At 42.1% G+C, this 11,947-nt stretch overlaps 1 protein-coding gene across 4 annotated transcripts in view; it reads right to left on the bottom strand.

Annotated features, from left to right (window-relative positions):
• Positions 1-11,947, bottom strand: part of DYNC1I1 (dynein cytoplasmic 1 intermediate chain 1) — a 365,136-nt gene that overhangs the window by 328,122 nt on the left and 25,067 nt on the right. For all 4 annotated transcript variants that reach the window (XM_019508454.1, XM_019508456.1, XM_019508455.1 and 1 more), the window contains exons 2-3: positions 6,135-6,249; positions 2,085-2,199 (exon numbers count right to left, since the gene is read on the bottom strand). In XM_019508454.1, coding sequence (XP_019363999.1) covers positions 2,085-2,199; positions 6,135-6,242 — 223 coding nt within the window. In that variant the 5' untranslated portion in view covers positions 6,243-6,249. The remainder of the gene's footprint in view (positions 1-2,084; positions 2,200-6,134; positions 6,250-11,947) is intronic.

The following is an 11,947-nucleotide window of genomic DNA, read 5'->3' as shown; positions in this document are numbered from 1 at the left end:
GTAATCTGTTCCAGTGTTTTACTACCCTCCTAGTGAGAAAATTGTTCCTAATATCCAACCTAAACTTCCCTTGCTGCAACTCGTTTTGTCATCTGCTACCACTGAGAACAGTCTAGCTCCATCCTTTCTGACAAGTTTAAAGTTGCTATTAAACCCCACCCCCCCATTCTTCTTTTCTCCAGACTAAATAAGCCCAATTCCCTCAGCCTTCCCTTATAAGTCATGTGCCTCAGCCCCTTAACCATTTTCATTGTCCTCCGCTGGACTCTCTCCAATTTGTCCACATCCTTCCTGTAGTCAGGGGCCCAAAACTGGACACTTCCCCTCTATCTGCTGGCAACATTCCTACTAATGCAGCCCTGTATGCTGTTAGCCTTCTTCGCAACAAGGACATACTGCTGGATCATATTTAACCTCTTGTCTACTGTAACCTCCAGATCCATTTGTGTAAAGCTGTTGCTTAGGTAGTCACTTCCCAGCCTGTCGCGGTATATAGGATTGTTCAATCCTAAGTGCAGAACTTTTGCACTTCTCCTTATTGAACCTCCTAAGACTTCATTTGGTTCAATCCTCCAATTTATCTGTCTCTCTGAATCCGAGAGAGAATCCTATGCCCTCCACTATATCTACTACTCCCCTCAACTTGCTCTCATCAGCAAGCTTGCTGGGGTTGTGCTCCATCCCATCCTCCAGGTCACTGATGAAGATATTGAACAAAAGGAGCACCAGGATCCACCCCTGGGGCACTCTGCTTGAGACCAACTGCCAATTAGACATCAAGCAGTTAATTACTACCTCTTGAGCCCGACAATCCTGCCAGTTTTCTGTCCACCTTAGTCTATTCCTCCAACCCGTACTTCCTTAGTTTGCTTACAAAAATGCTGTTGAAGACTGAAACAGGCTACATAGAGAGGTTGTGGAATATGAGAGGTTTTTAAGACCCCAGGTAGACAAAACCTCAGCTTGGATGATATAGTTGAGGATGATCCTGCTTTGAGCAGGGGGTTAGAATAAATGACCTCCTGAAGTCCCTGCCAATCCTAATATTCTAGGATTCTAATGATATCTACTGACTGGAATCACAGTAATGTGCTTTATTGAAATAGGGATGTATTTCTATAAATGCTGGTTGCTTGAACTGAGGAATCGAGATCTCAGTTCAGTACATTATCCCTACTCTGAAAAATCATATAAGCATGTATGTTCAAGAATCAAGGCCTGACTGTTTTCTTGAATTTCTAAAAGACTCTAAATTTTGTAAAATCTTAGCCCCATTGAAATCAGTGTCACAACTTCCATATTGCTAATAATTGATTTTTTCTAGGAAATTTATGATGCTTTTAAATGAAATGGAAAGAGAAATAAATGAAAAACAAGCAAACTAGTTTCTCACATCAGGGGCCACAGATTAAATCACACACAACATAAAATATATGCAAGTCACATTAATACAAACACAACAGTTAATGAAACTTATAGGATAAAGTTAAGCCACATGTATTGAAAGTGAAGACTTAGACTTTAAGAACTAAACAATCAAAAAACAGGAAAGCAAAAACAGTACTGATAAATTCTACCTCAGCGATAAAAAAAAAATTGATGACATATCTGTTACTATTCTATATTTCTCTTTATTATCTCCCTTTACAGCTTTATTTGTTTTAAACTATAACACTCCACATATATACCTCCCTGTTGCTGTATATAGATACCAGAATTGTATTTATGGAGCAATAACTGGAACTAAAGAAATAGGATATTAAAAAGAATGGCATTGTTTGTGGTGTTGGGTAGATGAGAAAGAATATGAACAGCAAACAAAGAAATTAAAACTACTGACATTCACAGATGTTCCCTGTTTGTATTTATGAAAATTCCTTTACAAAAAACAAAGCTGATGTTTAGTGATGCCAAGTACTGGGATCACTATGAATGGGTGTTTATGGACGACATGAATGGCTTCCAAGCAGAAGAGTTCGTTCTGTTAACACAGCCAAAAATAAAAAAAAAGGGAAGCATGCTTTAATAGAAAGAAGGAATTAACTGAGGAAAAGTCAAATGTTAATAGGTGCTTAGCTAAGTACCTAGAGGTGGTTCTGGGGATATACCAATGCTCTGTAATAAAGCCTCAGTCTCTCTTCTTTTGCGGTCTAGATCTGAATCCTCCTGGGTTGGTTCTTTCTTTTGTTGCAGATCAGCCTAATATAAAGAGAATTAACAAATAGCTTAAGTGAGATAAAGTAAGATTTCTTGACTGCAAGGAAGATATTTATTTGCAATAATTCCTGGTCCATAATAGGAGTACTGTAAAAGATAAGCAGCTAAAAACTTAAGGGATTTATAAACAATAATAATAATCTCATCCAAAATAAACTGGAGGACTCCATTGATTTTTGGGCTGGACCGATAGAAAGTCATTTTCAGAAACTGAGACAGATTGCATGGACTAGGCAAACATTCATTTAATGGCACACTGGGATCTCTTCCCCAACTCCAAAAATCATGCTTCTGCCATGTCACACGTGCATGGCAGGACACACAAGTTTGGAATCAGAGATCAGATGCCGACTATGCCATTACATCTTGCCTGGACAGGAAGAGCCCAGGTTCATGAACCCTGGGGCTGGAACCAACAGGCCTGTGCCAGGCCTGGGTTCTACAGTACAGCCAGTTTCAGATTCCAGTGGGTCCCAAGGCTAGGACTGACAATCAGCTGATTGCCAGTCTCAGCCCTGGGACTGCACCAGAGTCACCAAATGGATCCCAAAGCCCTGTGCACTGGGATATCAGAAAACCTCGTATATAGACCAGCTGTACATATTTTTTAAGGTCCCAGTGTGCTGGGACCCCCGGGATCCAGGATGTGGGATCCACATGCTCTGGATGTTAGAACACTGTGTGTACAGCTGGCAGCACATGTAGTTTTTAAAGGTCCCAGAACAGAGGACCCCAGGATCAGGGAACCTCAACCATTCCTGGGGTCCCCATGGCCGGGATGTGTCAAGTGCCTTACCCCACAGCTCCTGCACTGTGAAGTAAGGGAGTCAACCTGCTGGGGCACAAGCAACTCCATGACTCTCCATGACCTGGCTCCCCTGACCCAGCTGATGAGTTTCCCCCAATCCAGTACCCTGAAAACAGCAGGGTGCAGCCTCATGCAGGGCTGTGCCACATAGCAGTCAGCCTGACAACACAGCAGAGATGTCAGCCAAGCCTTGCCATTCAGTCTGCATCAGGCTGCATGGTGGGGACCATGTCACACATTCAATTTAAGGAAAGATGGCATTTAGCCACAAAATTACACACTTGTTGTAGACTAATTTTGTGGCTTGGTTTCTCATTTAGTTGCACCGTTAACTGCCTGAATATGTGGTCAGGTTACTATTTAAAATTCCATTAACTGGTTAATCGTGTCTTAAAATGTACGATCTGGTAGGGGCCTATAACTGGTATAAAAACGAATGAATGAGGCGCTGCTCCTGCTCCTGTTCCCATTTGAGTCAATAGTAGAACTCTTAGGCTAGGTACAGACATTAAAAAAACCTGAGGTCAAATCTATCTAAGTTATGTGGTTTTCTGTAAGCAACGTAGTTTAGATCAGTGGTCTCCAAACTTTTTTGATCACGCACCCCTATCAGTAAAACATTTTTGAGCACACACCCCCTATCAGTAAAAAATTTTTGAGCACACACAACCTATATATATACATTTATAGAAACAGAAATAGAAATAGAAGTTCTAATATTTTCTTCCTGCACCCCAGTGGATCATCTTGCGCAGCCCCTGGGGTGCATGCACCCCACTTTGGAGACCACTGGTTTAGATCACTCATGATCAGAACACACAATTGCCCTTTGGTAGGGAGCAAATCTTAGACTGGGTTCCACCATTTTTAAACCAGCCTATGAGTGCCGAACTTCTGTTCTTATGGGTATAGACTGGTTTTGTGTGCCAAACTTCTGTTCAGTTATGAGTATGGACAGGTTTCCAATCACTTATACCAGTAAAAATGTAATGTCTGTACCTGACCTCTATGACAAACGAGAGTTCAGAATCCACGGTAAGGGGAGCAAGTGCTCTGAATTCCTTGAAATCTGATTTAATTTCTATGAGACACTCATGACAAGGAAGTTTTACCAGGGGGAGAAGGCTACAGGGTGTCTGAGTCCTCCTAGATCTTGAAACTTATGATAAGACAGGCAATTTGCTGTCATGGTTGCTTTCTCTCTCCATTGTCTTTCTAAATGAATTAGGTGGGGAAAGGTGGCTGTTCCTCCTCCTATTCCCCTGCTAACTTTTGGGCTGTTTGTTGGTAATTGAACAAAACCATCCAAAATGAAAGGAGATGAAAGATGCCATAAGTTGGAAGTCTGATTTCTTATATCACATCACATTCCATAGTAATTCTATGAAATACATGTACAATATTAAAGTGTCAGTTTAAAAGGAAACCAGTTATTAGTAAAGGATAACAGGTGCTTTAAACTATAGTAAGTGTTGACATTTGAAGGAAGAAAAACATAATTGCTTAATGCTTTTTTGACTTTGCATGAAAATTAATATCCATTCCCTGTCAATTCTCACCTCTATTCTGCTAAGTGACTGAATAAAAAGAAGTATAAATCCGTTAATGAAAAACCTAATGCATATTGTCAAGGACAAATAAACTAATATGTCAATCACATTTTAATAGAACTGAAGGCTGCACAAATGCCAGGAGGCTAAAATGCAGTTGCAATTATGCTTTACTTTACTGGAGAATAACAACTGTGAACCTGTTACCTTAGCCAGATCGAGCCTGTCTTAGGAGTATGAAAATACTTATTATGGTTGTAATAGCTTTAAAAAAAAGTCAACCCCCTTTCTAGCTCCCTTAGCAGAATAGAGCTCTCTCCTCCACTAGAAGAAAACCAGAAGAAAGCCCTGAAGCAAATCATATTTTTTTCTACATACAGATCATATCATGTCAGCTAGGGTTACCATATTTCCAGTTCCAAAAAAGAGGACATGTGTCAGGGGTGGGGGCATATGATTGTGGGGGAGGCAGTGATATGACAGTGCCCTATCCTTGCCCATTTCATTGCCCCTCACTCCCAAGCCACAGCCCCACCCCAGCCCTGCTGCTGCATCTCAGTCCCTACTCACAGACCGCTGGCCCTGCCAGTGCCCCTCATTCCCAATCTACAGTACCCCACCCACCTGAGTCATACTGGTGCCCTTCAATCCCAACTCACAGCCCCCTGAGCCTACTGGTGCCCCACACTCCCAGCCTGCATCCCCCTGGCCCTGCAGGTGCCCCACACTTCTGACCCACAGTTCCCCGCCTCTCAGTGCCCCTCACTCACGAACCACAGCCCCCCCCAGCCCTGCCAGGGCCCCTCACTCCCAACCCAACTCCCCGCTCCCTCCAGTCCTGCAGTATCCTCCAGCTACCCCACCCACGTAAGCAAGGGCACCAGCGTGGCCCTGCTGCCCCTGAAGGCCCCCCCACTTCCTTACCCTGCTGTAGGGGCAGGCACCCTCCCTCATCTCCTATGCTCTGCTGCAGCCCCCATGCCTCAACAACTTCCCCCAGCACTGGCACCCATCCCCTCCACACACACACAGTCCCCAAGCCCTGGCCCTCCAACCCCTGCTCCCAATAGACTTACCTGCATCCAGCTGCTGGGGCTGCTTCCACCACCCTGCCTAGCTGCATGATGGCCACGTACATGGATGTGGTTCCCCCTGCCTCCAATCACCCTCTCCCGTTCCCCCCAGCCCCAGGCAGCTCCTTGCTAGGGCAAGCCGAAAAGTGCCTGGAAAAACATTGATGCTGAGTAAAGTAAAATCCAGGACATTTGATCATATTTTTTAAAAGACAGAGATCAAAGGATCAAAAAAGATGACAGGTCCAGGAAAATCCGGATGTATGGTAAACCTATGTCAGCTGAGAATAGCTTAAACATATCTGTTTTGAAAACAATTTTTGTTTTAAACTTCCTTGACTGAAAATAAGCATTTCTATTTTGGGCCTACAGCTGAAGTAGTTATAAGGATCACTTTATACGTGAAAGCCATCTGGCATAAACAAATAAAGATGGTAAGACCTAAGCAAGCCCTTTCTGTCATTTAGAGATGCTATGCATATTTACCTCTTTCTTTTTCCTCTCTTCTTCCTTCCGTTTTTTCTCCTCTCTTATTTGGGCTAACCGCTGCTTTTTGCGCTCCAACTCTGCCTTTAAATCACTTTTGTCTGACATTGCAGCTCTGTTAGATGATAAAATAAAATTAGAGAAACTGAGAAAAAAATAGAAGTAAACTTTTTTTTTTACTTATTTAAAATGTGACTTTCTTGCAATAGAAGTTACGTTCATGACATTACTACAAATGTGTATTTATATAGGCAGTAGGCACTGGCGCTTGGAACTACAGTGACACTGCTGAAAACAACACCTTTGTCAGGCAATTTCCCACCCTAGTGTCCCCAAAAGGTATGCAAAAATCTGTACTAATTATCTTCATTAAAGGAGCACCTTTGTCAGAAGTACCTATTTTTTGTTAGTCCTTTCAGCACTTTGGGATCTAATTCAGATCTGTTGAATCATGTGGAAAGTCTCCCAGTGACTTTAACAACCCTTTTTTGGATCAGATGCTAGGGTACATATCCACAAAAGGATTTAGGAACCTAAAGTGAGACTTGGATAATATTTAGGCATTATAAATCTAACCCCACCCCCATAGTACCTTAGGCTCCTGTAAAGATCCCTAAAGGACCTAAGATTCTGCTTCAGTACAGGCCCAGAACTGCCATGGTCTTGGCAGGGCTGAACAGGTTTGTACTTATCATGACTAAGTGCAGCAATGCTCAACCTTTTTTGTCCAGTGGGCTGGATGGGCAGTGCCCAGCCCCTCCACAGACCAGATCCGACTGGTGGACCCAATTGAATTCCCCAGGGCAGGTGCAGCGGGAGATTGAGCCAGTCCAGCCCTGATCCAGCTGTGTGGGGGAAAGGGGCTAGGCCTGGCCCCAGTCCAGCCTCAAGGGGCAAGGGGGCATGGCCCAGTCCTGTGGGAGTGTGGCATGGCTCAGACCTGAACCAGCTAGGCACAGGGAGGCATGGCCCAGCCCCACAGGAGGATGGGGGCATGGCCTGGACCCACAGGAGGAAGTGTGGGGAGAAAATGGGCTAGCCGTGAACCAGCTGCACAGAGGGAAGGGGAGGTGGCCTGACCCTGATCTGGCTGTGTAGGGGGGAAAATAGGAACTAGGCCATGACCCTTGGTGCAGAGCTTGGGATTTCGGCAGCAGGGAGGGGTGGCAGTATTAACTGCCACCGATACCCTACAGCCAAATTTCCTGACCCTCATGGAGCCCCATGGTCCAGATTCCAAGGTTTGGCAGGATCCATTTGGCCTGTGGGCTGGAGGTTGAGCACCCCTGACTTAATGCATTTGGAATCCATAAACTAAGTGTTCCTCTTTAGGGCCTATATGGGCAAGCACATTAGATACAAGCCAACAAAACAAGACAACTACCACCACTTCCATTCTGTATTAGGCCCTCCTCAGATTGGGGGAATCAAGCCAATCAAGCCTCCCAGGAGAATGCCCTAACCACAAGGCTAGATGTGTGGAAGATAAGTAAACTACACCCTTCTCTCCTTCTTGATGCTGTATCATTTTGCAGAAAAATGGGCATTGTTCATTTGTCCAGAGAGACAGAGACAGAGTTAGTGAGCACAAGATTATCTAGCCCAGCACAGTGATTAGAACATTCCTCCATGAAGAAGACCTAGATTCCAGTCTCTACTCAAAGGACAGTTTATGTAATTTATTTTATAAAATACCTGTTTTAAAAGGAACATTGACATGTATTCTTGCTTTGAAAGGAACAAGTTAGGCACTTATATCCAGGAGAGGTTTGGGGCTGTGAGCCCCAATCTGACTCAGGTGACTACCTGCATGCCAAAACTATATCTAAAACTATGAGAAGGATGAGACAAATATATTCTTACCATTTCCTGTTGGCCACCTTGAGTGCCTGTACCAGATCTAGGATTTTGAGAAGGGGGTGCAGATGGTATAGCACATCATTACATATAACACAGCACATTTTTCTCTAGATAAAGAGAAGCTAGTAGCTTTACTAATATGCTAGGGGAGCTAGCACTATATTATGCAGTTTAAGATCAAAGTAAAAACAAATATAATTATTGAAATGTTGTCTCATTTTCTAGGTATTACATTTTAAACACCCCAATACACTAGGAAAAGAATAGTTAAGAAGTGTGTCCCATAATCATTCTAATTAAATATCAGCTGATTGTCAGTCCCACTCCTGTGGTTCAGATTCATAAAACAAAATCTAACCTTCTTAAGCATCTTCACAGTGCCTCCAATACCTCACTGTCAGTCATTTCAGACAAGGTTCTTTGGGTGAATCTGATATCTTCTATTAGACCAACTTAAATAGTTGGAGAACAATTTTTAAGCTATCTTTCAGGTTCAAAAACCCTTTGTCAGGTTAATAAAAAACCCTTTGTCAGGCTAATAAAGGAAATCAAATTCACCCAAAGAACCTTGTCTGCCTATATCCTTAGACCAACACAGCTACAAACTACACCCCTATCAGTCATTTCTACACTTGAGTTAATAGTACCACACCTGAGTTTAGGTTTTTAGCTAAAGCTTAAAAAGGTCTGCAGGGCTGTGAAATAGAAGACAGACCTTACCAGGAGTGGCTAGCAGAGAGCAAAATTGCAGAAGAAAAGATAGTTTGCATAGGGGAATGTCAAGACCATTAAAAAGAGAGTCCTTAACACCTGTTGAGTAGAGAAAGATTAGCAGGAGTCAGGGAGATGATATAACAAGCCTTGAAGGTAACTGACTATCTTAGGGACTATGGTTAGAAATGCTGTTTCCCTGCCCAGGCAGGTGGTTTTAACTACTGAGTGGAGCAGGGATCAAGGGGGGCACTTTAATGTCAGTCTTGCTACATTTTTATTTCGTGCAAGCTAAGTCATCCTTTGAGCTAAGACTTATCAAGCAGTCAAACTTGGTTCAAAGTTTCTTTCTAGAATATTAAATGATGCTTACAACAGGGTCAAATTTACTCCCCAGTGAAGGACTTGTACAAAGCCTTGACAATGTAACCTTAAGATGCTTTTGAAATTCTACCATTCTGTACTGCCATTAGAACATGCCTTCCAAAGGAGAAGAGAAGGGACTCTGCCAATGTCTGACACAAGCAGAAGCAGATCTCAAAAGGGCACCTAAAACCAATCTGATCGCTAATCCACAAAAATGCTTTACCAATCTTTGACTTAAATCACACATTGTTTATTCTGACTGTAACATCAGCTTCAGAGTCACCACAGATTACTATATAATAGCATCAGTAGAGATTTGCTCAATAGCGGTTTATTTATAGATTCCTTCAGGGATACTAATGCAGACTCTAGTATAAAAAGTTAATTACACCCTTTTGTATTGGCAATTCATGCGTTATTGACCACAGCCCCATTACAGCTCAGGAACAATCAGATCAATGCAAATGTCATGTTCATGCCATAGTTTGTTATTTGCTCAATGCATGAGAAATTTAAATACGTAACCCTCCATTAATACTGATTAGGATATACCTCTCATTAGAACCTGCATTGATTGCCTATCAGATCTGTATATGTACACACTAAAAATGATACAACACTTCCACTGGTCATAAATTTCTCCACATTGACAAGAATTTTTTCATCAAAACAATAAATGTATAATTGGTTCATGCTATAGAGGGTTCTGTACACTAAATACACTACTAGCTGAAATGATTAAGCTGTCTTTGAAAACATTCTTTTTGTAGATGGGGGGGTATCAGTTTAAAATGGAGCACAATGTAACCACCATGCAGCAGGTACAGCTGTACCTGTAGCGATTTTTTTTAAAGGAATTTTTTTTGTCTCACAAGTCAAATCAGCCAAATCAATTCCGAATCCATGAGTCATTCAAGAACCAGATGTGGCCCTGCTATGGGCAAGCATCCTCCATCCCCACCTGGGACTTCAGATGGTTCCAAATCCTTTGGCAGGCATCCTACATGCAGGTCCAAGCCCAGAGGCTTGGGATTCGGAGGCCCCCAAGTTTCACTTGCCCTCAGCTGTACGGCCACAGGAGCAAGCCAGGGAGGAGTCTCCTGTTTCCATGAAGTCAGCGTATAGCCAAGATCTTCCCAATGGAAGTGGAAGTGGGAGGCTAACTATGCATTACCTCGGTCAGGGTACTACCTCCCTGTGGTTTTCCCCAGCCAATAAGAAAATCAGCCAGAAGGAAAATCACCTTGGTGGTCACGGTATTTCCCCTACCAGGTAGCTATAGCGATAGGAAAAGGATCTAAAGCATCTGCAGACTACGCCAGAGCTATCCCACTGTCTAAACCAGCAGCTTTAGCATAAAATTGAGCCGTATAGTGTAAATCATAGAAAGAAATGATCTTCAGACTGATGTCATAGTTCAAACACACAAGCAGTTAAATGTGGTGAATGAAGGGCTAAAGTTCTCTGGTTGCTCAGGGTCCATGGAGCCCTGCTGGAGCTTCCAGGGTGATTTCTTATTAACTCGATGCAAATGATGAAAACAGTATTGGGACTGGGAGCACAAGGGAGATTAAACTAGTTAACAAGCTTGACCCCCTGTTTGCATATTACATACGCAGGTGGCCTTAATCTTTGATAGTCAACAGATTATTCCTGCCTACTCTTGGCTCCATTCATAAAGAAATAAAAGCATTTGTTTTTTTCTCATTCTGAAAACAATGACTAACTGTATTCAACACAAATAACCCAAAGTAATATCCCCTTTAACAACAATATTTTTTGTGATCAGTCAGTATAAGGTTACTGAAGATAGCTGAAAAATAATACAGATTTTTTTTCTAATGATAATATTGGTATCTCCATTCAACCAGTGCTAGGATTTGTGGTCCATGTGGTAGCAGAGCCTCAGTCCTATTTGAGGTTATTTTCCTAATCTGTTTCATGCATTTGAGTTTTAATTTTACAAGCTCCCCCTAGGAGCCTCTTAAGCCAAATAGAGGGTTTGGTTTTTTGTTTGTTTTTTTTTCAGTCCTGCAGTTGGGCAACAGTGAGTGGGATCCTGTTTCTAAGCAAAAAATATGCAAATTTTAGTTTAAAGCTGATGACAGAAACCCTGATGGTTTAGCTTCCCTTTCTGTTTGGAAACCTATTCACTGCTATCTGACACAAAGTAGTTCTCTTAATGTCATGAAAGCTAAATGGCCTTGTCCAGAATAAGCAACAGCTATTTAATCTTTCATACATTCTTTATTGTAAAAAAACCTATGGTGTTCTATTACATTATGACCCTGTTTGTAATAAAAATATATCTTATATCCAGCAAAGATGCATACATTAGTCTGAGAACATTGTCAGTTTAAGCCTGTAAAAAGGACCCTGAGACATTTATCTCTGGATATGCTCTTCTTAGCTATATTCCTATAATTCTTTAGTCTTCCAGATAGACTACTGGGATTCAAATGACCAGAGAATCTCTGTTAGGATTTGAGAGAGAAAAAAAATTCTACATATATAATTGATGAGGAATGAGGCAATATATTGATGCTGAATATATTATTTGTTTTTAATAATTGCATTTGATGCCAATTACCTACTTAGCAGTCTGTATTTACTTCCAGAAATTGAAAAGTTCCCATTGTAGCCCAGGTGTACTTGGGTATATACTCCCCTTTTCCAGTTAAAGGGAATTGTTAGCTGGCAGGTATGCTGTGGGGGAACCACTCAGTTTCCCTCCGTTCCTGTAGAACCAGGTCAGGACAGGGGACTTAACTATATACAAATTTATTTGCATTAACTTATTGCAAGAAACACACACACACACACACACACACACACACACACACACACACACACACACACACACACACACACACACA

This window comes from Gavialis gangeticus, unplaced genomic scaffold, assembly GCF_001723915.1.
Source record: "Gavialis gangeticus isolate Ggan-Ray unplaced genomic scaffold, GavGan_comp1, whole genome shotgun sequence".
Classification (NCBI taxonomy): Eukaryota; Metazoa; Chordata; order Crocodylia; family Gavialidae; genus Gavialis; species Gavialis gangeticus.
Note: the sequence above shows the minus strand (reverse complement) of the source record. Positions and strands in the feature narration are given on the sequence as shown.